Below are 27,165 nucleotides of genomic sequence, written 5' to 3'. Positions count from 1 at the left end.
ACCAATTTGTCCCCACCCACATGGGTGACACCATGGCCACAGGCTTTGAAGAGCCGCAGCGGGCTGTGGCCATGGTATTGCCCTGCGGAAACCAGCATGTCCCAGTGTCACCGAGGTTTCCTGGGGTGTTTCAGAAGAAAAGCGCAGGGCATAGGGATCGCGAAGCGGGCGGCTGTGTCCTCCAAGATCATCCTCACGCCTCCCAACGCGCCTGTGTGGGGTTGGTGGCACCGGGAAGGGCTGGGGACACATGGCATGTGCACCGGGGTGCAGCCCCAGGGAGACGATGGCATTTGCCCATGCAGAGCCATGTGCCAGCACCAACCAGGATAAACTGCTTCTGTCCATTCATTAGACCTTTCCTTTCTCCCAGTGCTGGAGCGGCTTCTCAGCTCTGCTTTATCCACGGGCTTTTTAGGAAGATGGGATCTCCAATGGCTCCTAATGGAGTTCCTAATGTGCAGCAGAAGCCCGAGCGGACGTGCACTTTTATTTCATGCATTATTGATGAGTGAGGACACCGCGCTCCCAAGCTGCCCACTCATAAATTATCCAATGTCGCTCTCGTCCGGGGCTGCTCCGCTCCGCGGGTCGGCTGGGGGAACCGCATCCCATGGGGCGGGAAAGGGGATGGGGGCGAAATGGGGGCTCGGGCGTTTGTGTCACCACGGCCTGGCCCGGAACCATCACGGTGTCACAGACCCAGGGGCACCACCCAGCCGGGCTGCGGGGCCTGACTCATAGAATCATTTTGGTTGGAAGAGACCCTTAAGATTGAGTCTAACCAGAACCTAAATCTGGCACTAACCCACGTCCCTAAGAGCCTCATCTACACATCTTTTAAACCCCTCCGGGGATGGCGACTCCACCGCTGCCCTGGGCAGCCTGTTCCAGTGCCCGACAGCCCTTTCTGGGAATAAATGTTTCCTCAGATCCCTGTGGGGATGGTGGGTTCCTGGGCTCCAAGCTCTGAGTGGGCCTGGTCTGAGAGTGGTTCTGGGACATGAGTGGGTGACCATGAGCCAGCACCGGGCCCTTGCGGCCAAGAAGGCCAATGGCACCTGGGGTGGATTAGAAGGGGGGTGGTCAGTAGGTCCAGAGAGGTTCTCCTGCCCCTCTGCTCTGCCCTGGTGAGGCCGCATCTGGAATATTGTGTCCAGTTCTGGGCCTCTCAGGACAGGGAACTGCTGGAGAGAGTCCAGCGCAGGGCAACGAAGATGCTGAAGGGAGTGGAGCATCTCCCGTGTGAGGAAAGGCTGAGGAGCTGGGGCTCTTGAGCTTGGAGGAGACTGAGGGGTGACCTCATTAATGGTTATAAATGTATAAAGGGTGGGTGTCAGGAGGATGCAGCCAGGCTCTTCTGGGTGACAACCAGTGGCAGGACAAGGGGCAGTGGGTGCAAACTGGAACACGGGAGGTCCCACTTAAATATGAGAATAAACTTGTTCCCGGTGAGGGTGCCAGAGCCTGGCCCAGGCTGCCCAGGGGGGTCGTGGAGCCTCCTTCTCTGCAGACATTCCAACCCGCCTGGTTCCTGTGCAACCTCATCTGGGTGTTCCTGCTCCGGCGGGGGGGGATTGGACTGGATGATCTTTTGAGACCCCTGACATTGATTCTGTGAGGCTCAGCGTGCCCGGCCCCGTGTCCCCCCGGTGAATCAGCACGGCCGGCCGGCGGGACCCCGCGGGCGGGGCGGGGCGGGGCGGGACCCCGGCGGGGCAGAGGCCGGGGGCGTGGCCGGGCGGTGGCGTTACGGCGCAGACGCGCGGGGCACGACGGGAGTTGGAGTCCTCGGGGGGGGTGCGGCGGGAACCTTCGGTTCCCGCCGCACCCCCCCCGAGGACTCCAACTCCCGTCGTGCCCCGCGCGGGGGTGGCAGGCGGCGGGGCGGGGCGGGGCGGGGCGGGCGCAGGGGGGTTGTGGTGGCCCGCGGCGCGCGCACAGCACCGGGTGCAGCCGCCGCCGTCGCCTCAGCAGCGCCAGGAGCCGCCGCCCGCTCGCCCTCCTTCTCCTCCTCCTCCTCCTCCCGTCGCCGCCCTTCCTCCTCATCCTCCTCCTTCTCCTCCTCCCGGAGCCTCCTCGCCCTTTCCCCCGGCCCCGCGAAGATGGTGGACCGCGAGCAGCTGGTGCAGAAGGCCCGGCTGGCCGAGCAAGCCGAGCGATACGACGACATGGCGGCCGCCATGAAGAACGTGAGTGCCGTCCCGTGTCCGCCGTCCTCCCCCTCGCACCCCGCCGCGCCCCACACACACACCCGGGGCTGCGGGGCCGCGCTCCCCTCGCCCTTCCCGTGCTGTGCTGTCGGTGGGTGGTGGGCTCGGCCGGGCTGGGCTGGGGGAGCCGCGCCAGGGGGTGTGCGGGCCCCGGCGCCTCGCCCATACCGGCCTGTCGCCGGCCCTCCGTGTGGCTCCGGTCCTTGTGCTGCCCGCGAAACCTCCCGCCGGGTCCCGTTCCCTTCGCCCGGGGACACCCCGCTGTCTCCCGACCCCCATCCCCTGCCCCGGAGCCCCCCACGCATCCTCTCCCCCGTTCTGGAGCCCCCAGCGAGCCCCACGCACCTTCTCCGCTCCCTTAGAGCCCCCACACGTTGCTTCTGCTGCTCCCCTCCACCCTCTCCCATACCCTGCTGCCCCCCACACCCTCTCCCCGTGCATCACCTCCCCTCCCCATCCCTTCTCTCCCCCCACACCAGGCCCCCCTGCCTGCCCCACACATTCCCTGCCATGTCCCCACCACTGCTCCCCAGCCTGGGGGACACAGGCGCCAGCCCTGGGGGTCATGCCAGCTTAGGGGGCTGCCCAGCCCTCTGGGGAACCCTGCGGGTTGGGGGTGTTTGCATGCACCCCTCTCCCCGCTGCTAAAATACCCCCCCCCATCCATCACTCCCGTGCATCCCTTCCTGCATGCGGTCGGTGAGGCTGGTGTGTGCTCATGACCCCAAAGATCGGGAGCCCTTTCACTGCCAAAGCTCTTATTTTTACTGCACTTGGTTGGAGATTTATGAATTGAGTCATGTTGTATTCATTTCACGCTCTTAAAATAAAGACTCTGCATATAGCAGGCTGATCTGATTTGTGACACTGAACGCTTCCCTTCAATACTGACATTTTGACAATATAAGAAGGGAAAAAAACCCCATATCTCTGATCTGATCTTGCAAACAAAGCAATCGTGGGAGGCAGGATCAAGTCATTCCAGAAGATTCTGCATTTGTCATATTGCAGAGAGGCTAGACTGGGTGGAGGGAGGGAGGGGGTGCTTTAAAGGGGAAAACTGTTCTTTATGTTTGTCTTCTTAGTCAGGTCTGAACCTTTGCGAGCAGCTGGGGTGTCCTCCCTGGCTGATGAAAAGTGAATGCTGATCTAGGAATGTCGCAGTCTGCTGTGGGTGCAGCTCTGTTTGCCCATATTGCACCATTTAGTCAATAACCTTGCATTTATCAAACAGACAAAACTGTCACAGCCCGAGAACAGAGGGAGGGAGGAGATGTCTTATCAAGAAATGAAATACGGATGATCGGAACAAGATATTATCATATTAAACCAACCGGGCTATTCCTCTGCTGCACTGTGGCTTTTATACCATTTTCTGATAACGGCATCTATTCATTTTAAAGCAAAGCCTGCTGCGTGAGCAGATCCTACAGCTCATTTCCTACAGATAATACAGCCGCTATGACAAAGCCGACAGGGATATGCCTGGGATGCTCAGCTGTGTTGCAGTGAATTTCCCCAGCCTGCTTACCCAGGCTCGGTGTTTAAACCGAAGGTGTTGTCAGAGATTATATATACGTTCTTTTTTGTTCTTTTTTTTCTTCCTTTTAGTCCTGGTGAAACAGTAACCCGGGCTAATGCTGCTTATCAGTTGCCGTGTAGTTTGGCCGTACGAAAATGATTCACAGCAGGAGTGCTGACGCCTCCCGCGACAGCAAACAAAAGGCAGAGCTTTGTTCTTTATTCTGGGCGATACTGCCCAAACTCCAGCGCGGCCGGTCTGGTGGTGATGTGCATGTCACACTCGGTTATCCCTGTCACTGTCCTGTGTGCCGCCCATCCCCCATCCGCGGTTGTGCGGGAGGCTGATGACCTCGCACTCATTTCTGTAGCAACGCCTAGTGATGTCATATGCGATGGTCCAAGCTGCAATGCACCCAGGTGGTAGCAGAGAGCATGCAGGCTGCGTCTAGCTAAGGTGATGCAGAAGCGTTCCCGTGCTCGTCGCCGTTTTGTCTCCTGCCCTCTAAAGCTGGCTGTCCACTGGCTTCCTTAACACCGTGCCAAAAATGCCTTTAAAACCTGGTGTGGCGATGATGTGCATAAAAGAGGTTTGTTTTCTTGCAGCTTGATCTTGCCGTTGCATTTTTTTGGTGGTCACCCCACGGGTGGTGACATGGCAGCCAGACCCTGCTTTCTTGGGAGCCTGTGCTGAATGGCCATTTTAATGGTCTAAAACAGAAACTGTGTACTAGGGCTCTGAATGCTGATTCACCCAGTGCTGTTTGCCACAGAGATGTACTGGGATCACAATAATTTCTTCCAAATAATGTGAGTCCTAGCTCTTTCCTTGCTGCAAGTGCCAGCCGCCGGTGCCCCTAATTGGTACGTGCAGTTGCATTGTTGCTGCAGGAGCAGGAATGCTCCTTCATCCCTGAATGTGACATTTACTTGGGTGTCCTGGTAAAACACAGCGGATGGTCCCCTCCTCTGCTGGAGGGAGCAGAAGGTGATGCAGCACCCAGGAAGGATGATGGGACCAGGCCAGTCAGTCCAGCGTATGGCTGCCTAACCTTGGTCATGTCCCTTGTCACCCTAGTATTGTCTGGGGGCACAGACAGCCCTACAATGTGTTGAAGAGCAGGAAAGCTCCTTGCAGGTCCCCAGGGTGGTGGCGGCCTTGGCCTTGCTATCCCACCGATGCTGTGCCCATGCAGCATCACCGTTTTCTTTCCTGGCTCACTGCCCTCGCTGGGTTTTGCTGCCCGTGGTGCCCATGGTTGAAGTGAGTCGCCTTTTTGTCTGTTGCAGCTCCACGAAGTCTACTGCCCAACCCAGCACCAGGGCTGTGATCGATATCCATTAGCTGAGGAGTGGCGGTGTCGCTGGAGGGTTTTTGGAGGTGGATCCCTGCTGAGGCCCCGGCGGGTGCTGCCTGGGGAGCAGAGCACGTGCCTCCCCGTAGACCTTTGGTGTCGAGGGGATGCGCAGGTGAAGAAGCGAGATGATTGCAATAACATTTATAGGAAATAAGTTGTCTAAAAAGGGTGAGGGGTGGATTATTACATTGCACCTACGTACCATGTACCTATGGGGCCATATGGCAGACTCCTTGAGCCCACCTGAAGGTTCCCCTGTGAGGGGAACACCTTTGGGGACCCAAGCTTTGCAGCGGGGCCGTGGCTGTGCAGTATGAGGACCATCAGCTGTGATGGTGGTGGGCGCAGAGGAGTGAACGTTGGAGATGCTGGAAAGCTGACGGCTGCTGCCCAAGCTTGAGACACAATTGGCTCTTGGTGCAGTAAATGGCTATTGTGGGTGGAGGAGGAGAGCCAGCATGGGGAACTGCAGGCCTTCACTGGCACGGGCTATGTGGGTTTTGCCATGTTGGTGACCAGCCTGGCAGGTTATTGTCCTCCACATCTGTGACCAAGTTAGTGCCGGTAGTGGGGCTTCATGCAGACAGCAGACCCACCCTTGGAAAGAGTGGGAGTAATGCAAATCTAAATCCCTGCTATTTGAGGAGTCCCAGGGGAACAGAGCAGGGATGATTACGTGCTTTCTGTTTTGTGGCGTAGACGAGACAAAAGGGTGAGGTGGAAAGGCTTCTCCTGGAGGAGTGCTGGGCAGGCCATCTGTGATGGTGGGAAGGGAGCAAGGAGTGCGAGCTGCTGTAGTAGCACTTCCCAGGGGGCTGGGGAAGGCTTTGGAGAAACCGTTCCCCGTGCCAAGGTGGAGAGGGTACATTGGCATCTAATGACTGTGGTGATGCTCTTGCTGCCGCCCTTGTCCAGATGTCTTGAACGCTGCTCAGCTTCGTGGACCACTGCAGTGTGGGACTGCACAGCTGTCACTGTGCATCCCGACCACTCTTACATGTAGAGTGGTCCTCTCACCCTTCAGTAGCAGGGGCTTGCTCAGACCTTATAGATGGTGGTGGGGATGGGAGTCTGAGACTGGGTGACTCTAGAGCAGGACTTCTTTCCTGGAGGTCTGCAGAGTCGTGCCGCGCTTCCAACCTTGTAATGGATCATGGCGTGGGTTATCCCAGCCCAAATCAGCCTCAGGACCTTGTAGCCTGAGTCGCACATCTGCACTTAAGCCACAGGCGGGTAGCACTGTGCCCACTGCACACATTAACTATATTAACTGGTGAGGCTTCAGCAGCTGAAGCTCTTAAAAATGTCCCTTTAAGCTACTGATAAGACTTTGGGCTTGAGGGAAAGCCACTGACTTGTGAGACCATGCTGGGTTTCTCTCGGTTGGTCAAGTGTAATAGCCAGGTGTGGATTTGGTTAGAAATAGCTCTTTTTGAATTAAACAAAAGTGATATTGAGGCTGTGGTGGAGAATATAGCTGTCAAATCCTCTGCAGATGTCTAGGGTACATGGAAAAAGCAAGGCCCTTGGACAAGGGCTCTCCAAGAGCCCTTAGATGTTTGGAGCTTAGCCAAGTAGATCTTTTAGATGGTGGCTAGCCCTGAAAGTGCAGAAAGGCTGGTGGGAGTTGTCTTGCTTTTTTTTCCGCCTTTCTTGCGCTGCTTTTTGTGGTTAAAGATGGCTGGCTCACTGGAGACTTTTTTTTTTTTTTTTTTGAACACCAAATAAGCTTCGTAATACGTACGTATGAGCCCTATCTACCCAAGCTTTGCTGACCAGCTGATCCCAAAGCTACTCTCTGGAAGAAACTCTTTGGCCACTGATGATGTGAACTCAGGTTTGCTATAATAGAAGCTGCAGGAACAGCCATTTCAGGGCAACCACAGCAGTTCAGCTCCAGAAGTGTTTTCTAGATTGAAAACTCCTGCACCTCTGGAGCATGTGCAGTCTGATCTTGGCTTGTCTCATCTGAACTGCATGATCTCGCTTGGCATCTTCTTACCAGTTCTTGTGAGTGTGCTGGATGGCACTTGCAAGAGAAGTGAGAGCTATCCGGATAATTGTGTTGTATCCTTCTGCCTCTTCTGCTTCCTACCCACGGGCATTCCCTGGGATATGGATTGTGATCAGGGGAGATGGGGAACATACTTCTTCCTTGCTTTCTACAGCTGGTAGCAGGAAGATTTTCCTTAATCTGAGGATCTCCATCATCTCTTTTTGTTCCTCTGTCCCATCTCTTCTGCACTGTGTATTGCTGGACCACTTCATTTTAAGCTGTTTTCATTCTTGTGTCTGGGCCAGCAGCATTAGAGCTGGTCAGGAGCATGGTCAGCTTGGCCTTCTGGGGAGGAATTAGAGGTCTGAGCATCAGATCAGGGAGGTGGAGTAAAAGCGGCTTGATGGTCCCCAGTAGCCCATGGGGAGGCCTGGGCTGGACCAGGATTTTGTTTCCAGGCTGGCGGGTGACCCCAAGGCCCTTCACAGTTATAGGGACAAGGATTTTCAGAGCCTGATATTTGACTGCACCACTCTGTATTGGGGCATGACATGCCTGGAAGAAGCAAAGATAGGGCTGAGGAGGAGAAAGACATCAGTGTGCACAAGATGGTACATAGATGGAGGACTCCAGCTGTACCAGCAAGCTGCTCTTCTGCCTCCTGCTGAAGTGCAGGGATGGGATGGTTCATGCCATTCGGGTGGGTTTAAGCCGTGCTGATGAAAGGACTCGGCAGGGGCAAAATGCCTTAAACCTCTAAAAAATATGTGTTCCCTTGGGTTCAGTGACTGCTCTGGGACAATGGGAGCGAGCATGTGCCAGATGGCCTGTCTGGGCATTGTGGAACTGCAGATTTGGGCAGGGTGAGCCACTGAGTGTGCCGATCTTCCTCAAGGAAGATGAGACGTGCTTGTCAGGTCTACCATTTTGATGGATGCATACCTGTAGTTAGGAATCGATCCCCTACTAGCAGTGACTCTGGAGGATACAAGAAGAAACATGTCTCAGGGTGCAGCTGGTGGAGCAGGAGCTGAGAGACAAAGGTGGTAGCCCCGACTCTACATCTGGAGAAACCTCCACAGACAGTGACGCATCTGGCAGTGTATAACGCACAAACTCTACAGCTGAACTCTTTGGCTTCCATTTTGAGCAGCTTCATGCCAAGTAAGCAAACGAATACATAGAAAATTGTGTGCAAGCGTGTGTATTTAGGAAAAGCAAACAATTCAAGCTTTTGTGTGTCCCGCTGCTGATGCTTGGGTAACCAGCTGCTTCTTGGGAGGTGGCTTTGAGCTCAGACATGTCCTTGGACATGAAGCGCTGCTGGACTCGCTGGTGCTGCTTCTCTCCCTTGGCAGAGGTGAGTGGTGTGTTGGGAGCTCAATACCAGTCTGGCAGGGAAGAGTGAAAAGGGCTGTTGGACCAGTTCAGACTGGAGCTACCTGCTCAGTGTGTCCCACCCAGGCACACCGACAGCTCACAGGCAGGTACAGAGGAAGAGGGGGCTGGAAAATGCCCGCGGTCTGACCCGAGGGAGCCTTTCCTCAGTAGGATCGGTGTCTGGGACATTTAGGACTCTGCAGATCTGAAGCTGCCTTCTGCTTTTCTGCCCAGTTCTACCTCCTGACCTGTGTCTGACAGCGAAACGTGAACGCATAGTGGAATAACCGCAGTACAAAGCACAGTGAAACAGGATTTGACTGGCTTCCCAGGCATTTCTCCATTGACAATCTTGCTAGGATACAGGCATAATCTTCTACTTCACCATGGCAAAGCTGTGATGCAGGGCTTTGGTTGTCTCCAGATAGCTGGTGCACCCTTGATGCTTCCAGGCACTTTTCTATGCCTTGGTGCTCTGCAGCTCAAGATAGCTTTTTCCAAAGCTAATATTCTTTATGAGTATTTTTGTGCTGACTGGTTTGGAGTCAGCTTAGACCTTCTTTCCTTTGCTGTCCAGTTCTTCGGTATTTCTTTCTGGAAGGCTGAAAGCCTTAACCAACTTCTTTACTGGAAAGGTAACTAACCTAGCTTGTCCTTGGCTGAAGTCTCCCTCTTATTAGATTCATGTGACTGCAGAGAAGTGGCAACCTGGTATCTGCAAAGCAAAAATGTCGTTAAAACGGTAGCAAGTATTTACTCGATTAGTTTCTGCAAGCGATGGTTGCCACTGGAAGGCAATAGCTTGGAAAACCGTTTTAGCACCTGCCAAAATGAAGGGGAGGTAGCTGTGAATTTGTCACTGTACTGGTGAAGATATGGTGGTTTTGTCTTTCGATCTCTGAAACCTTCAGCTTGACTTCAGGATGCTGTTCAGATAAATAGCCACCAGCTGGTTTTATGCCGCTGGTAGTTAGATAAAATGCTCTGCCATGGCTGCCAGGCTCTGCGTCTTTGCAGATGGGGGAACTGTTCTTTCCCTGTGGAAACAAAATGGCTTTGTGGTGACAAAAGGACTTCCATTCTGCTCTCTCTTTTTTTTTTTTTTTGAATCTTTGAAGTAAGAGGCCCGACTCATCTCTCCAAAGTCCAGATGTCCATGCATTGGATTCCTACCTGTGGCTCTGGGTGAGAAGCCTGCCTTGGTGGAGGTCGGCAGTGTGGTGGCTTTGTCTGGCTTCTCCAAGTGCACAATGATGGTGAGCCCGAGCTACTGCATTTCTCCAGCCTCTTTGGTAGGCCAGAGCTCCTGGAGCTGGTAGAGCACAGACTTTAGATTGACCCCAGAGTCTCACCCTGGTTGCAGTGCTGCTTTCATTAGTGCGGTCTGGAAATGCTCAGAAATGGTAAGTTGTGGAAAATGGAGCTGAAATGATGAGGCAGCAGTCCTTGGGCTGCAGGAAGCACTGACAAGGCTGTTTCTCAAAAGCAACACCTTTGTGTAGCTAGTGAAACAAAAGCCTTTGCCTATTTAAGTACAAATGTTCCCTGGTCTCTGGTTTTTCTGTGCTAAACCAGATTTAGTCACATCTCAGGAATGACCCAGCACATGCTCAGTTAGGTGTTAAACAAACATGATTTTGGGCCCAAAACTAGTGGTTTAGTGACCAAGGGCAGTGCATTAGCTCATAGCCGTAGGAGAGTAACTGGAGAACAAGGCACTGATGATGGCATGAGATTCCCTTAAAGCGATCCCCAGATTAGGGATTAAAGTACTTAATGTTTTTCTTCCATAAAGGAGATGTCAGAATTGAGTCAGGCTATGGGTGTTTGAGGCAGCTGCACTTGGATGTACACAGGGGACTCTTCAGTACAAAACGTTCCTTAATTGTTTGCAAATTCTGTCTGATCTTACTGGATGGGTTGCCTTGCTTGGGATGGATCTTTGCTTACATACCAGGCAAAACTACTTGGCTTCTGATTCCTCTCTAAGATGGTGTCAGCGAGGCTGTAGAAAAACACCAGCAAGAAGTCCCAGCTTCAGCCTTAACGAGACTGCTGATGGACATGTTGTTTGGACAGTTGTGGTGCTCTGCAGCATAAAGTTTATTAATAGTAGTTGGAGAAGCTGTTGCCGTGCTGTATGCTAACAGATATGCTCGAGAACGGCTGTAGGAGATCTGCGCCTGTAAACCACTAATGCTGAGTATTCAGTGGTGAACGAGAACTTGGGGAAGATTAACAGCCTTTGATTAACACCCGGCTGTGGAAGGCACTGGAGCTTTGCCTGTTTATGCTGTTGGGCTTTGTTAATGTGAGACGAATATTTCATTACCTTGAAGCTGGGCACTTGGCTTCTTGTGTTTGGTGGCGTCAAGACATCAGTGCCTGAGGGGCCCTGTCACCTGTGATGGGCCAAGATCAAACCTGTGGTAGAAGTCCCTTGTGCTTCAAAAGAGGGCTGGGAGGAGACAGCTGGAGCCAGGTGAGGGTGGTTAAATCCAGTCAGAGCTAGAATAGTAAAGTGACCCTCCTCGTAATGTAAAATTGGCTGCAGTGCTCCAGAAAGCTGCCAGAGCAAAAACTTGACTTTCTGTTCTGCAAGTTCATTTAAGAAATTAAATAAAATTGGCTTTGCTAGAGGTGTGTAAGATCAAGCCCGAAATCCCTGAAGCAGTGGGAGGGTAAAGTACATCTGGAGGGATAATCACCTTACTCGCTGATGCGGAAATTAAACCTATCATGGAGCTGGCGTGCTGGAGTCCACCTGGGTGTTCTGGAAAGTCTCTTGCTTAATTTAGTAAAACATGTTTCAGACATTGCAAGGACCTGCTGCTTCTGCAGACCAAAAGACCTAGAGCAAAAATCTTGGGTTGGTTCTTTCTCTTTTTTTAAATATTTCCAGAACCTTGCCTTGATGTGTAATGAGCAGGCTTTCCCGAAGCGTTTGGGGTAATGACAAGAAGTGGTTAAAAACTTATGTGCTGGCTGCAGGGAGTTGTTTGCATGGTTGCAGCTTCTCCTGTTTCACCCCGCTGGAGCAGCAGCTCGCCAGCCGCTGCGGCAGCGATGCTCGCACGGCAGAGCCAGCCAAGAATTGCCTGGTTCATCCCGCTCCAGACCCAGGAGCCAGGCTTGTGCAGCAGCCAAAACTCGCTCTCGGCCTTTCCTGGGCTGTCCTACCCGTGGCACATTGTCTCTCCTCTCTCTACATGGTTTAACTGAGTAAAGGTCATGGGTACAGCGTAATGTTGTTGTTTTTTTGAGCCCCTGATTAAGGACGAGTGTCTCATGTGGGCCTGGCACTTGAAGCTCCAGGAGGATTTGATGATCTGCTGGAGGTGAGCAGGGAAGCACTAATATCCGAGCCAGATTAGTAGTCTTAGAAGCTGAGAGGTAAGTCTTTAAGCAGCTAATGCTCCTGGCAGCGCTAAACACCATCCCAACGTGAAACTTGGTTAGTTTATCTAGTGTGTCCCTGCTTATGTGCTGGAGTCCCTGAAGTCTGTCTATCTTGGTTTTGTTTTGCCATAAATTGGAGGTAGGGGGGGAAAAAAAGGTCTTTCTTCCCCTATGGTGGCCAAGTCTTAGGACTGTCTAGAAAAATGACCAGTGGTCATCCCATGGATGGCTGCTTCAGCTAAAAAGTCTGTGAGTGGATGGACTTTTCTGAAGAAGAATAATGCTTGAATGGGAAAAAAAAAAAAGAAAAAAATAGTCTTTAAACTTGTACAGAAATGCTGTTGAGGAAAGAGCTACAGTTTCTCTTCAAGAGCTCTTCAATTCACACCTGAAGAAGTTTAATGCAGCCTAGAAGAGCCTATAGAAACCACTGAATTGGCGTTCTCCTTTCAAAAGGATCTGCTTTGAGCTCCTAAACCTTTTGGCGTGCTCTAGGAGCACATCTGAGCTCCCACGGCAGTGCCATGCTGTGGCACTGGTCTTCCACACACTTTCCAGAAAGCCTGGAGAAGAGGCATGTCCAACCTAAATTATTCTATGATTCTGTATCAGCAGGGAACAGACCGGCTAATGCAAGGAGAGCTCCCCAGGCTGGTGGGTGGCGGAGCAGGGTGGTGATCTTGAGCTGCAGAAATGCGAAAAGTAGGCAGATGATGCTCGCCAGCCTGCCGTGTCTCAGGAAAGGAATAGCTTGGCATCCCTTCTGTTGCTTTGCTGTTAGCAGGCAAAGGTGCTGGTATCCCATCTGCCGGAGTCGGCATGATGAGCCCTGAGTGACAGTCCTCTTAAATGCTGGGGCTGATGTGGTTCAACTTGCTGCTTTCTCCATCTGGTGGCAGGAAGGCACTAGGCCAACAAAGACTGATTATTTCTCCCCCAAGAGTTTTTAATAGGTATGAAGCAGGTAGTGGCAGCAAGACGGTGAAACAAGTTGTCCTATGACCAGTTTTTATCTTGTTTAACAGCCTGTCCTTCGGTAAGGCTAACAAGAATTGGGGTGTTAATAAGGAAGACAAGAAGAACTTGAGCATAAATCCTTAGTGACTCAAAAAGCAGATACGAGCTGTATGAGCAGCTCCCTGCTACAAGACTGTGCAATGCTAATTCAAAAATGGTTTGTAGCTCTACACTGATGCACTTGAAGAGCAAACATGATGCCCACGCTGGGAAGCTGGAATTGTTCCTTCCAGCTGGTTATTGTGATGTGTCTGTGCTGCCCTCTCTCAACTCCATAGCCGTGGCAGGTTGCAAGGGCTAATAACGTGCCTGGAAGCCCCGCACGGGAGGCAGGCGGATGCTCTCCTGTACTTGCCTTATCTCAAATGCCGCAGAAGGAGCTGGTAGAGCAAATCAATGGCACCCGGGCGTTCCGCAGCAGGAAGCGCTTGAGCCGTTAGACCAAACGCTGGGACTGCAGCGCTGCAGATAAGAGGCAGTACATGAAATGCTGCTACCAAATGCAGAATAGGAGCAGCTCAGAGCTGTCCTGTTGTCATTGGCTTTCTCACCTTGGCTCCTTTATGACCTTTTGCATGCAGGAATGACCCAAATAGTTGAAACTTGCTTTTTCTCTAGCTGAAATCCATCAGAGCCAGACTGAAACTGGAGCAGATCTGCAGGCTCCCAGGACTGATCAAACCTGCATGTGCTGCAATGAAATTCGCTTCGGCTTAAGGAGCTGTTAAGTAACAGAGGCCAGTCAAATAAATGAACTCTTGGTTTTCCCGTCTCCCCATTTGAAGACTGTCTTGGGTGCTTCAAAGTTGCCTCAAATAATAAAGGCTGCAGAGTGGCATGAAAGCCGCTGTTAACTCTAAGAGAATGCTGAAATCCTAATCTGTCTGAAGTGCCTAAGCAGCCTCTGAGATTCAGTTGTTCTGCAAGCAATAAATGATCTTACTTTTCAGACACCGGTCCTTGATGCAGTCAGAGCAATTTGAAATGGAATGGCAGAACCATCCTGTGTGCCTTCAGCCACTGTCCTGCAATGAGAGCCGGCCCTGCCAGCTTAAAAACAGGAACTCACATATGGTTATTCATACTGAAACAGTCAAAGGACACAGCAGTGGGGAACTAACTTCTGCCCACAGCCCGCAGGAGCTTTTCTGGTCTTGTCTGAGAGGAGAAGAAGGGCTTGACCTGGAGCTGAAAATCCCCCTGGCCATGCTGAGATAAGACATGAGCAGAGAGGACAGGGAAGGGGGTTGGCAAGGAGAGAAGTAGCTGTGGTGTGATTTCCATTTTGGAAGTATGACATGGGGAAGAAGGCTAGAGTACAGGGGAAAAATACATGAACCAGCGAAATCTGGTAAGATTTTTAGATCTAGGTCTAGTTTAACACACGCCTACTCTGTGTCAAAGTAGGACAGTGCTTAAGAAAAGCATCTTTCTGACTGCTGTGATGGTGTCATAGGACAGCTCGCTCTGGAGCGCGCAAGGAGAAGCTGTTCTTGACTGGGTTGTGTGACATCTAGTCAGACCTGTAGTCAAGCCACTGGTGACAATTTAATGTGCTTGAGGGCAGCCAGTTCTTCAGGAGCTAGATATAGAGTGAGATGGGGACAGAAAAAACAGGCAGTCCCTCTGGCATGTCACCTCCAGAATGACAGCTCTTGGGCTGCTGAAGATGGTCTGGTGCTTGCACAGGGGTGGTGGGGTCCCACCACGAGACAGCCATTGGAGATGGAGGAGGGAAGGTGGCTCGGCTGCAGGTAGTCCTGAGCGTTTATCAGCTCCTTGAGCCCAAAGTGGTTTTGTGCTGGTTGCTCCCCTTACCGGTGGCTTCAGACCAAGTACAAATTTCAGTGGTGGGACTTCTGGCCAGAATGTTGTTTCAAAAGCACGTTTGCCTTTTAAAAAATGAAACAGAAAAGAGGACCTTCAGACCAGACCTCAGTGTGACTAACAAGCTGTGTGTGAAGGAAAACGAGGCAATTGCTAGGCTTTCTATTGCGAGATAACATACTTAAATTACATGGTGCAGAAGCCGTAGATAGAACAGAGGAAACACAAGTGCTGAGGAGGAGATGGCTGTTGTGTGTCCTGGTGGAAGAGGAGCTCTGGGGTTGTTCAGAACCTGTTCTCAGTGGACAGTTTGAGGTTCTCATGGTTGTGTCTCTACAGGAAAGCTTGGCTCCTTTGTAGATATGTCTTCAGGGGCTCGGGATCTCTTCTAGGCAATCAGAAAAGAAAAAGTGTTGAGGCCTATAACATGGATTAAGCTGTCAAATGCTGATGGTATTCCCCAGGGAAGAATCTCTGGGTCTACTCAGCTTCCTCTGCTGTATGCTTTAAGAAAAGATATCAAAGCTAGGTAGGAGCCATAAATGGGTGAGCACTTGGTTATAAAACTAAGTGAAAATCCATGTGTATAAGGATAAACAAGTAAAACTAAATCCTGTGATGGATCTCCATTGCAGCTACTGGAGAGTCCTCAAAAATGACTATTTCATTATGTACTCAGAAGCGATGACTTCAAACCTAGTAGTGCAAGGTGAGAGGTGGAAAATAAGAGTCCTGGAATAAGCCCTGTAAGCAAACTAACCTGCTGCTGGCTGGGAGCAAACATCCCCTGTAAGTCTCAAAAAACCCCTTGCTAATTAGGATGCTTCTGGAAAGAAGATGAAGTAGGACCAACCTTTGGGCTTTTGGAGAGGGGCAAAGTAATGTTTTTCATGCTGCCTGGCTTCTGCGTATGCGACTGAACCTTCCCCTGCAATGCGATACTCAGGCATGCCAGGAGCCTGCCAGGTTTTGGACGGGATGCTGAGCCAGAGCTCGCAGCTGTAGCAGAGAAATCGGGGGGACCTTCTCCAAGATGGTGCTGCCTCTGAAAGGCTTTGTTGCAAATCAGAGGGCTTTGATTTGTACAAACCTCTGGTCTCTTAAGCAGTAGAAACCCTAAACTTCCAGTAGTTTTTGTCTGATGGGAACTGTTGGACTCTCCCAGTGGCTTTAGGGCACTTGAGTCTCAGTGGTGCAGACGCTGCACCCTCAAAGGCTGCAGGAACTGGTGAGACTGGAATTTGACAGTGTCCTCAAGCCTGGTGATGGATTGTGCCTCCAAGGCAAAGCCTGCTCCATGCCGAGCCCATGTACACCTGCATTCTCTGTCCAGGTGTCTTCTCCTGTGCTCCTGCCCTCGGGCAGGGCTTCTGCCCAGCACAGGGCTGCCTGCAGCACATCAGGGGTCTGGCTCCTGGCACGTGTGTCACCTGCTGTGACAGGGCACGGGGGAAGCTCTTGCAAGCAAGAGTGGTGCCTGCAGACTGGCAGGGAAATGGGAGGTGCCGCAGCTGAGATCTCCTGCTGCTCTCCGTCAATAAAGAGTTGGGCTTGCAGGCTGGGCTTGTTTAAGGGGGAAGAAGCAAAAAGGGTGGTGAAAAAGGCCTTTTTTTTTTTTTTTTTTAGCCTAGCTAGAAGACTTGCATCTCTCAAGTTTCCAGCTATGTGAGCATGTGGACTAGCTCCCTGCACTTCGGTTCTTAATGCCACGTGCAAGGCTTGACTCCATTTCAGCATCTCCTGCCCACCCCCCCACCGCTCTGATCTACGGGGGCACAAGGGTGAAACGAGGCTTGACAGTTACTGGGATTTGTGGTGCAAGTTCTGCTTTTCTTTTTTTTTTTTTTTTTTTGTCAACCAGGGAAGTAAAGCTCCAAAATGACTGAGCTTCCCACAGAGCAGGTCGTCTTCCAGCCAGAGGCTGATGCCTTTGTGTTCCTGCCAAGCCCTCTTAATACCAAATTTTCTTTGGGTATTTGAAGTCTCTAAAACAAACATTAGCAAAAATTCTCCAAAAGGGCTTGTAACATGTCTGCTGCAATCTAATCCAGGCCTGTGGAGGATCTTGCCTTATTGATGTTGCATCAGTGGTATTCAGTGCAATGCTATACATTAAGTATATCAGAGCTTGCTGTTTAGCCTCTGGCTTGACTGATATCAACTTTGTGTTGATATCTTGCAGTGTAAGGAAAAATCAGTGAAGGCACAGCTAAATGCACCCTTGCTGTCCAATATCTGGTGTCCTGGGCATCTTGAGTTTTCTTCCTGCTGGGAATGCAAGTGCCAGGTGGTTTTCCCTTTCTTCCTCTCTCAGTTCAGTTGCAAACTGAAATATGTGTGGGGCTGCAGCCTCTTCCCACCCTGCTCCCAGTGCTGGGGATTGCGGTCCCTGTCTCAGGCTGTGTTGCACCTTTGTGTTTCTCTCCAGTGTTCTCTTATTGGAGCCTGGGTGCTGCTAGAAAAGAGTTACATGGTTATCAAAGCAGAAATGGAGCCTTGTTAGGTTCCCCATCAGCTCCCTGGAGGAATCTGCTTTCTCCACAGGTGGTACCTTCCATCTGTCAGCGAGTTTGTTGAAAGGATTTTTGACAGGCAACTTTCTTCCGTAATCCTTAATAGCTTTGAATTTAAAATGTTTATGGCAAAGCTAATCCTATGAAACTCCCTGTAGTTCTAATAAATCTGTCCTCCAGCAAGACTCTTCTGGTGAGGGGAGGTAAATCTGCTTTCTGCAGTGGTAAGTATTTGCAGACTCGGCTGTGGGGCAGCTTTAGAGTCACCTGCCTGGTCCACACTTGGAACTGGTATCTCTGCTCAGGGAGTGCCTTGCTAAAAGCGAGACCTCATGTGGTTTTCAACCTTCATAACCACGGTCTGGACAGAAACTGTTGGTGAGATGGCTGTCGATGTTGGACATTCCATTTGCAGCTGGAAGGTTAAGAGAATAGGTCAGGCTGGGATTTCTGGATGTTTCTAGTCCCGATTCCTTTACTTAAAGCAGGGTGACTTAGATGGGACAAGACCCTGAGTAACCTTATCAGGTTTTGAATATCTCCAAGGATGCCTCTGCCTTGTGGGAAGGGGTAGAGGGGTCTGGACCAGAGACCACAGTGCTCTGCTTGCTGCGTGGGCAACTAAGGCTTAGCTGTAGCTGGGTTTTGGGAGAGGACATTAGCGGCCAGGACAGCAAGGGGAGCTGCAGGCAGGGGCGATGGTGCTCAACGAGCAGGTCAATGTGGTATTAGCGAGGCTGAGTCATTCCAGGCCACACAAACGAGGTCCTGGGCTGGACCATCCTACCCCTCCCAGCATGAGCCCCTGGCCTCCTCATCCCCACTATAAACATGGTTATTTAGGCCCAGAACAAACCTTGTCCTTGCAAACACTTGTGAAAATGAATCAGTATTTGCAGAAGCTTTTCACATCTGAACCATTACCTGGAAGTAATGGTTTGTGACTGCCAAGAGGAGGCTTATGGGTTCCTGCTCTGCTGAGCCAAACCCAGGGTGTGTATGTGGCGGGGCGGTATGACCCTGGGGAAGGGGACAACCAGGCTCCATGTGCCACTTGGCAGCTGTAACTACCCCTGCTGTATGGAGCAGCCTCTGCGGCAGCGTCCTGGGCTGCTGTGCCCACTCCAAGGGTGCAGGGACCCACCTATGGGGCACAGCATGGGGTCAAGGGCGTGCGAGCCCTTCCCAGGCTGCCCCGGAACTGGAATTAGGATTATTGCAATATCCAGTGTGATGCTTCCCAGTCACTGAACCAGCTGAGGCGGCGTTCGGAAGCTCGCTTGTGAGATGGGTCTGTGCTCCGTCGTCTCCTTAATCCCTCTGTTGTGGTGGTGTGTGAGGCAGGTGGAAGCGGTGCTGTGCATTAGCACACTTATCCTCAATGAAGAAAATCCTGTGTGGGAAGAACCTACTCTTACCATGTGAGCTTTTAAGTCCTTATCTGTGCAGGTGCCTTAGGCAGCTGTAATTTTAATGTCTAATGTGTTCTTCAGGCATCTCAGAAGCATGAGTTGTGCTTATGGGAAACGGAAAAGAGGAGCACGCTGTAGCTGTGGCATTGTTAATCTGTGTGGCTGGCTCGTAACCCCAGACATCCCCACCCTCTTGCTTTGATTGTCCCTCTCGCCTGCACCACAAAGTCCCATTCTCATCCCGCAGGTTAAAGGCATCCCTCTCTTAGAAGATTTTTCTCATTCTGGAAACCACTGAGCTTTTAAGAGCTGGAGAATACCTTGAATAAAAACCAACCTGCCCCTTTTGCTGAGGGACTGGACCATGGTGTGATTTCCCAGCTGGCTCCTTCAGGGATGGGAGCAGATGCTGGATGATGGAGAAAGACTTTGCGAGCCGGCTGCCTTCTCCTGCCTCGCTAGAGATGCACGGGAACACCAAGTGACTGGGGCTTAACCCAAGTGTCTTTCTTCTCTCTCTCCCTCTCTCAATGCAGGTGACGGAGCTGAACGAGCCTCTTTCCAATGAAGAGAGGAACCTGTTGTCCGTCGCCTACAAAAACGTGGTGGGGGCGCGGCGCTCCTCTTGGCGAGTCATTAGCAGCATTGAGCAGAAGACCTCTGCTGATGGAAACGAGAAGAAGATAGAAATGGTCCGGGCTTACCGCGAGAAGATCGAGAAGGAGCTGGAAGCCGTGTGCCAGGATGTGCTGAGCCTGCTGGACAACTACCTGATCAAGAACTGCAGCGAGACGCAGTACGAGAGCAAAGTCTTCTACCTGAAGATGAAAGGGGACTATTACCGCTACCTGGCCGAAGTGGCCACCGGTGAGAAGAGGGCGACCGTGGTGGAATCCTCGGAGAAAGCCTATAGCGAAGCCCATGAGATCAGCAAGGAGCACATGCAGCCCACCCACCCCATCCGGCTCGGGCTGGCGCTTAACTACTCCGTTTTCTACTACGAGATCCAGAACGCGCCGGAGCAGGCCTGCCACCTGGCCAAGACGGCCTTCGATGATGCCATCGCCGAGCTTGACACCCTCAACGAGGACTCCTACAAGGACTCAACGCTCATCATGCAGCTCCTCCGCGACAACCTAACGCTCTGGACGAGCGATCAGCAAGACGACGACGGCGGAGAAGGCAACAACTAGACCCCCCTCGATGGACTGGCAGCCGCACGCTGATGCTAACTACTGCAGTCTTTATTTTTTTCCCACGAGTGGGGGGGGGGCAGGGGTGGGGGAGGGAAAGGGAGGGGACACCTTCCCAGGGAGGCCCCCCACAACCTGTCTTTGATTGCCTCGTTGACATTTTTGCCAAAATACCACTAGTGGAAGTCAGGCTGGCTGTGCTGGTATGGAATAGCAGCCTCACTGGCATATGGACTGTTCTGTAGATCATTAATACAAGTGGAGCTGTCTTTAATTTAACTTTATCGCTAGAAATAAAAGGGTTTTAAGATGAATTCGCGTGGATGGAATGGCCCTCGTTTTTAAGGAAAGCAAGGCAAAAAAAAAAAGGGAGTTCTGTGGTTCCAGTAAGGCTTCGTGCGTTTGTTTCTTCGGTCCGAGTGCCGTGTGTCTGTACCACGTCGCGGGGCGTCTCTCTGCAGCGCTCTGCCCAGCAGCGCGTAGCTTACAATCCCCAAATTGAGAAGGAATTAAAAAAAAAAAAAAAAAAAAGAATAATAATTCAGGGCTTACACAGCCCTGAGATTTAGGCCATCCAGTCTTTTGTTGTTGTTAAGATATTTATTAGGGTAGCTTACAGTATTAACACTAAATTGCAGTTTACAGTCTTTCTACATTACAGCCATATGATGACATCAAGCCTTTGATTGTCTGGTTTGGTTTGGTTTTGTTTTCTTTTGCTAGTTCTTTTGGCTTGCCTTCCTGATCAGTCCTCGCCTGTGGACTGGCTTTAGCTATTGTGTGTCGCCCAAGGCAAGAAGACTGCCCACCCAAGGAACATCAAAGCTGCTCTAGTTTTTTGGTCAACAGCTTAACAGGTGCTTGGCTAGCGGCTGTTTCAACTATTTTAAGTCCACAGCAAAAGGTTTAAGAACTTAATTAGACAAGGGGGAAGTGTTTAAACTTAAAATGCCACTTAAATAAAAAATAAAAAATTTAAAAAAAAATTTAAAAAGAGCATTCAGGTCTGTATGTCATGTACTGTGTTTGGTATTTCAAAAGACCATCCTGGTTTAAGGTGCCACAGCTGCTTCCTCAGGGATTGCACTGCCATTTCACTCTGCCTGACTTTCTCCCACTGTACCATGAGGTTTGTCAGCAGATCTCTGCCACCCAGGCTCCCTTGTTTGTCACCAGGGAAGCCGGGTGCGTTTTTTTCCTTTCTCCTGGGGAAGCTTGTGGTGTAATGAGTGAACTTCAGGAGCTTAGAAACTTAATTTGGTAGAGAAATCCTCAAGGGAAGAGCTACAATCATAGAACATTTCTATCAACCATTGGGAGCCCAGGAACTTAGTTCTCTTCTTAGCAAAATCTTTTCTGAGTCTGTCTGATCCGGCTAGGGGCGGGAGACGGGGCATCTGAGTTGCTTAGCAGGTAATATTTACCCCATTTTGAGTAAATTTAGTTTTAATTTTTTTCTCCATCGTTGTTGGAAGTTCACTGCTGTTCTCTGGCTCATGGAGTGCCATGCCATGTAGCTTTCCACCTAAAGCTGCGCAGTAAGGAAAAATCGCCCTCTTGCATTATTTTTGTTGGGTTTTTTGTGGTTTTTTAGGTTGGTTTTTTTTTTTTTTTGGAAACAGGCTTTCATTGTCCCTTTCGAGAGTCAGTCCACAAGCAGCGCGTCGTGGTGTCGCACACACGGTACGGCCGGGTCACACGAGGAGACGTTGCTCCAGCTCCCTCCCCGCAGTCCAAAAATCTGCTACCCCAGCTCCTCGGGGAGCGAGCGGAGCCCAGGCCGGCGCTCGGCCTCCAGATATTGCCCCGGCGATGCCGGCAAAGCTTTTATTTGTTTTATTTTTGACCGGGATGCCTTCGCACGCAGAGTCCTGCCCAGCCTCACTCGCCGGCGCATCCGCCGGTGCCGGTACGTGCCGTGAAATCGCTTTAGGCTTCTCACCTTCCTCCGACCGACCCTCGTGTCCCGTGAGCAGTGTTGTCCCAGCTGTAGAATTTGGAAGCGATTTACTGGAATTACAAAACCTGTCTTTTTTTCCTTTTTCCTTCCTTTCTTCCTTTTTCCTTCCTTTCTTCCTTTTTCCTTCCTTTCTTCCTTTTTCCTTCCTTTCTTCCTTTTTCCTTCCTTTCTTCCTTTTTCCTTCCTTTCTTCCTTTTTCCTTCCTTTCTTCCTTTTTCCTTCCTTTCTTCCTTTTTCCTTCCTTTCTTCCTTTTTCCTTCCTTTCTTCCTTTTTCCTTCCTTTTCTTTTTGGCTTTTGCTCTGGCTGCTTTAGGAAACTTAAGCGGGAGAGATGGCACAAGAGGGCTAAAAACGGAGTGGGGGTCAGGGATGTGATTTTTTTAAGCAGCTTGAATGGTTTCTTTTGTTTTTTAAGAGATGCACTTGCCTATGATACTGTCTCTCCAGTGAAATGATTACTGCTCCATTACTCTATTGATACAATATTGTGCATGCTAGTGTCGTATTTCTATACAGTAGCTTGAAATTTATTAACTTATACTGTAGATGTTATGTATTCCTATGACAAAATAGTCTTCAAAAATTTTTTAAGGTTTTTTAATTTATTTTTTTTTTCTTTTGGGGGTAAAGTTTGCTCTACCAAATAGTGATCGTAACAAACTGATCTGTTATGGATGTTGCTATAGTGACATGCAATTATATATGATTTTGTTTTTAAAAAGGAAAAAAAAAAGCAAAAGAAAACACCAGTGTTAGCTTAATCTTAATGTCTGGTGTTCGTCATGGTGAAATTATAACTATTACAGTGTAGGAGAACAATGACTGTGTTCTTTGAATGAGCCTTTGTTTGTGCTTTTTGTCATGTTATGCAGTGAACTATTTTTAAGGTCTAATCAGTGATTATTTTTCCAACTCCGTGTTTCTGTAAGGAATTATTTCACACACGGACCATTCTTAGCAGTTTTTCCTCAGTGATGGAATATCATGAATGTGAGTCATTATGTAGCCGTTGTACATTTGAGCAAATAAACTTACAGATCTGACGTCAGCGCTGCTTAATTGTTGTCGCCTCTGTTGAGTTTCTGGGGGGCTCTGTGGGATTTTGGGGGGATCCCCCTCTCCAGTGGGGTTTGGGAGCAGGGACTGGGAGTAAACAGCTGTAGTTTTGCTCTTGGGGGGTCATCTCCGTCCCACCGAGGGGGGAAGCAGAGATGCTGTGGGGTGATGGTTCACCAGGTACCTGGGGCAGAGGCGAACCCCCCATGGGGTTGGGGGGCCGTGGGGATGATCACTGGGTGCTCCCAGGGAGAAAAGGGGGGGTGAGGTGGGTGCCCCCCCGCCTCCCTCCCATGTGGTTTTTCCACTCGAAGCCGCTCGTGGTGACTCACGCTGTAAAAATACTCCCCTCCCTCGGAAACCGTAAACTCAAAATGTGTCTTGACTCATGCGCCCTGCGACTTGGCGGGGGTGGCACAGACACCCCCGGGTCAGGGCAAAGAGCGGCCGGGGGGTCACCGAGCCCCCCGCACAGGGGGAGACACCCCCCACCATCACTCACTGACAGCCCTCCTCTTGCTGAGGCTGGGGGGGCATTTGGGAGGCACCTGTGTCCCCCTCTGGCATGACCCCAGGGGAGGGGGGAGCCTGGGGACACAATGGGGCTGATAAACCTGCTGATAGTCCTGGGCTGCCCAGGGGGAAGCAGGACCCAACGCTGCCCAGCTGAGCCTGGCCTAGCACCTCCTGAACCTGGCTTACCCATACATCACCGCAGGCAGAGGGGCTGGGGGAGTGGGCAGTCCCCACCGGGGGGCTCGGGGGGGGGCTGCAGGGACATCCTGCTCGTCCCCTCCCCAACACTGCAGCCAGACAGATGGATGTCCCCAGGGAGCATGAGACCTGGCAAACTCATTACACTGAGCCCCACTCCAGCTCTACAGGGCCTGGAGCTGGGGGGCTGGTGTTCATCCCTCTCCACCGCCAGGCTGGGCTGCCAGCGGCTGCCGCTCGCCATGGCAACCATCACCATCACTCTGGTTGCCATGGGCACCCATCCCCAAAATCACACACATGGCGGGGTTCCCCACGCACAAGCCAACCCCAACCCCACCCCAGGCATCACGCCTGAGACCCACCAAACTCGTCGCACCTGAGGCTGCTGGGGGTTCGGGGCTCAGGGAGGAGGGTTTGGGGGGCACATGGAGCCCCCCAGGCTCGGAAAAGGGGCCTCGCGGCTGCAGGATTCCTCCCAGGTCACTGTCTGCCTCCGGGATGACTCAGGGGGGATTAGTGGGATTTGTCAGAGCGGGAACACAGCAGCCGGGACCCGGCCATGTAGGGCCAGTCCTGCCTGGAGGAATGGAGGTGTGGGGGGGCATGGGGCCAGCTGGGGCCCAAAGGCATCGGGACCACAACCCCCCTACTGCATCCAGCCCCCCAGCATGGCTGCAGCCCCCGAGCTGACCCCCAAAACCTGCCTGGCCCACGGCAATGGGGTGAAAGGAAGGGGCCATGCGGAGGGGGCTGGGTTGGGGCTGGAGGGGCCACACAGCTGGGGATGGGGGTGGTTCTTGGCCAGAGCTTCTGCCCTTGAAGCCCGTTTGCCCTGTGACCCGCAGATTGTGCTTGTTTTTCAGGGATGTAGAGACCCAGGGGGGCGACACCGGGGTGTCAAGACGCAAACCATTCAGATCCAGAATGTTGAGACCCAGGGATGGTGGGACTCAGGGTGCTGAGATCTGGGATTTTAGAGACCTGGGATGTAGGAAACCCAGGATACTGAGACCCAAGATGTGGAAACCCCAGAATTTTGGAGGCCAGGCATGTCAGAGACCCGGGACGTCAGACACAGGGGATGTTGGAGGCCTGGGATGTTGAGACCTGAGATGTAGGAGACCTGGGCTGTTGAGATCCACAATTTTGGAGACCTGGGACATGGAAAACCAGGATATTGAGCCTGGGATGTTGGAGATCCGTGGTATGGAGACCCAGCATATGGAGACCAGAGTTTTTAGAGACCTGGGATGTCAAGACACAGGATGTTGGAGGCCGGGATGTAGGAGACCTGGGATGTGGGATATCCAGGATAGGGAGACTTGGGATGTTAAGACCTGAGATGCTGAGCCCAGGATGTTGAGCAGGGCTTGGTGGCCCTCCCGCTGGCCACGCTGGCCCCAGTCAGCCCTGTCAGGGTGGTCCAGTTGGGAACCGATGCCCGTGACACGGTTCTCCCGGCACGGCACAGCCAGGGTGCACCGGCACTGCCGGGGGCCCTGGGCACAGACACAGGGCACAGGGACACGTTTCTTTCACCGCTTTTTATTCCGGCTGATTCTATCGGTTCCTCCACATTTATTCAAGGCACTCGGTGACGGGGCGAGTAGAAAATGAACAATAAAAAGGGGGATGCGAGATGGGGCTGGGGGTGAGGATGCACTTTAAAGGGGGGGTGGCTTTGGCAACAGCTTCTCCTCCTCCTCCTCCTCCTCCTCCTTCTCCTTCTTCTCGCTGCCGCCTACTTCTTGGCCGGCTCCTTGGCTTGGCTCTCGACGGTGACGGGGATGGTGATTTCAGCAGACTGGATGGCTGGTTTGGGCAGGGGGGCCTCCACCGTCAGCATGCCGTCAGGGGACAGCGAGGACCGCACGGCCGTGGCTTCGACACCGGCGGGGAGGCTGCAGGGGAAGAGGGGGAGGCAGGGCTGTGACACCCCCTGTCCCAACCTGCAGCCCAGCGGGTGCGATGCTGTGAGCGGTGACAGATGCTCGGCCCCAAACTGCTGCCTCCTCCCGCTCCCAGTTTGGGCAAGCGACATCCCCAGTTTGCCCAGTGGGCACTGGAGGGGATGGATGGGTGGGCAGAGGTCCCCAAAGACATCGGGGAGAGCTGCCAGAATCCGGTCTCCCCTACTCCCTGGTACTTACGTGTATTTTCGGGTGAAGCACCTGGAGATGAAGCCGTGCTCATCCTGCTTCTCCTCGTGTTTGCCTGGAAGGAAAAACACCCATGGGGTGGTTGGATGGGGGGTTCTGTGTGGACAGGGAGCTGGGGGGGGGTCCGTGCCTGGGGTCCACCCTACCCTGCCCCCCATACCCCAAGATCACCCCACACCGGGGGGGCTGATCCCCCCTGTCTTGGTTTCTGTTCCCTTAATATTTTGCGCCCCTGACCCTGCAGGGCTGGAGATGGAGCACCTGCATCTCCCTGGGGCTGCACCCCCAAATCCCACTGTCTGGAGAATTGCCCCCACCCCATTCAGACCCCCCCAGGACGCTGCCGGCAGCCCCTCGCCAGCACTGGGTGCTGCTGGCCCCGTGCCGCGGGCCTGGCCTTCGTCACCGCGTCCCTGGCCTTCGTCACCGCAGTCCTGCCAGAGCCTCCCAGGGCGCTGCGGGGGGGCTATGGGGCTTGTGACACCCACTGTCCCCTCGCGGGCCAGGGCGTCCCTCCCTACGGCACTGTCGCCCCCCAGCCCCGCCGTGGCTCACAGCCGGGGGTCCCTCCCCGTGTCCCGGCTGGGACAGCAGCAAGGGGTCGATCTATGGGGCTGGGGGACTCTCTGCACCCTGTGCAACCCCGGCAGCGTGAATGCACCCCCAGACTGAGCCTGTAATGCTGGGCGCTCCTCTTTGCCTTGATTTTCCCTTCCCTTTTTGCCTTGATTTTCCCTTTTCCTCTCCTCTCCTCCCTCCCGCACCATCTCCTTTTGCTTTTCCTCCTCTTGCTCCCCATCACTTACCCACTCTGCTTTCCCTTTCCACCCTTTTTTCCCCAGCAAACACCGGGGGCAGCTACCCCAAAGCAGGAACCCCCAACAAACCCCCATCACCCACCGGTGATCTCCACGATATTATCCTTGGTCTTGACCACCAGCTCCTCGGGCGCGAAGTGGTTGACGTCCAAGGTGACCTTCCAGCTGTCGGGGGTCTGGCGGATCTCGGAGATGCCGCTGCTGAGCTGGCGGCTCAGCGCCTGCCCGTAGGGCATCAACGCGCTTTCCCGAGGCAAAAGTCGGAAATATCCCGGCCAGGAGCTGCCGCTCGGCCACTTGTACCAGTCCTCGGGGATGTGGGGCATCCCGAAGGACTGGTCGAAGAGGCGGCTGCCATGGTACCAGTCGCGGAAGGGATCCCAGCTGGGGCTGCGCAGGAAGGTGAAGGGGACGCGGCGCTCGGCCATGGTCCGTGGTGCTGCCGGGGGGGCGGCCGGCGGGGCCTTATGAAGAGGGCTGGTGGTTATTTTTAGCCGGGCGGCTCAGCTGGCTATTAATGGAAATTGCAGCAGGGCCCAGGGAAGGGACGAGAAACTTTCCCAGGGCTGGGGTGGCCGCACGCAGCCGCATTGGGTGGGTGGCGCGGGGAGGGGGCTGGCAGCCCC

The 27,165-nt window shown here is 52.6% G+C and overlaps 2 protein-coding genes across 2 annotated transcripts; one reads left to right on the top strand and one right to left on the bottom strand.

Moving 5' to 3' along the window:
• The first annotated feature begins 1,928 nt into the window (after positions 1-1,928).
• YWHAG (tyrosine 3-monooxygenase/tryptophan 5-monooxygenase activation protein gamma) lies at positions 1,929-22,848 on the top strand. Its single transcript, XM_065647179.1, has 2 exons — positions 1,929-2,192; positions 19,173-22,848. The coding sequence occupies exons 1-2, from the start codon at positions 2,106-2,108 to the stop codon at positions 19,827-19,829; spliced, it is 744 nt and encodes a 247-aa protein (XP_065503251.1). The 5' UTR covers positions 1,929-2,105; the 3' UTR covers positions 19,830-22,848.
• Positions 22,849-25,091: 2,243 nt separating this feature from the next.
• On the bottom strand, positions 25,092-26,992 carry HSPB1 (heat shock protein family B (small) member 1). Its single transcript, XM_065647334.1, has 3 exons — positions 26,622-26,992; positions 25,713-25,776; positions 25,092-25,463 (listed from the first exon to the last, which is right to left on the bottom strand). Exons 1-3 carry the CDS (start codon positions 26,965-26,967, stop codon positions 25,304-25,306), a joined length of 570 nt encoding a protein of 189 aa, XP_065503406.1. The 5' UTR covers positions 26,968-26,992; the 3' UTR covers positions 25,092-25,303.
• Positions 26,993-27,165: the final 173 nt, after the last annotated feature.

This window comes from Caloenas nicobarica, chromosome 17 (assembly GCF_036013445.1).
Source record: "Caloenas nicobarica isolate bCalNic1 chromosome 17, bCalNic1.hap1, whole genome shotgun sequence".
In the NCBI taxonomy this organism is placed as follows: Eukaryota; Metazoa; Chordata; class Aves; order Columbiformes; family Columbidae; genus Caloenas; species Caloenas nicobarica.
The sequence above is the reverse complement of the archived record's forward strand: the minus strand, read 5'-3'. Positions and strand labels throughout refer to the sequence as shown.

Excerpts from the sequence above, each read along its gene's own strand:
- YWHAG (XM_065647179.1), top strand. The coding sequence starts at position 2,106 with ATGGTGGACCGCGAGCAGCTGGTGCAGAAGGCCCGGCTGGCCGAGCAA. Across the intron at positions 2,193-19,172 it reads TGGCGGCCGCCATGAAGAAC|GTGACGGAGCTGAACGAGCC; the intron begins GTGAGTGCCGTC and ends CTCTCAATGCAG.
- HSPB1 (XM_065647334.1), bottom strand. The coding sequence starts at position 26,967 with ATGGCCGAGCGCCGCGTCCCCTTCACCTTCCTGCGCAGCCCCAGCTGG. Across the intron at positions 25,777-26,621 it reads TAATATCGTGGAGATCACCG|GCAAACACGAGGAGAAGCAG; the intron begins GTGGGTGATGGG and ends TTTTCCTTCCAG. Across the intron at positions 25,464-25,712 it reads TGCTTCACCCGAAAATACAC|CCTCCCCGCCGGTGTCGAAG; the intron begins GTAAGTACCAGG and ends CTTCCCCTGCAG.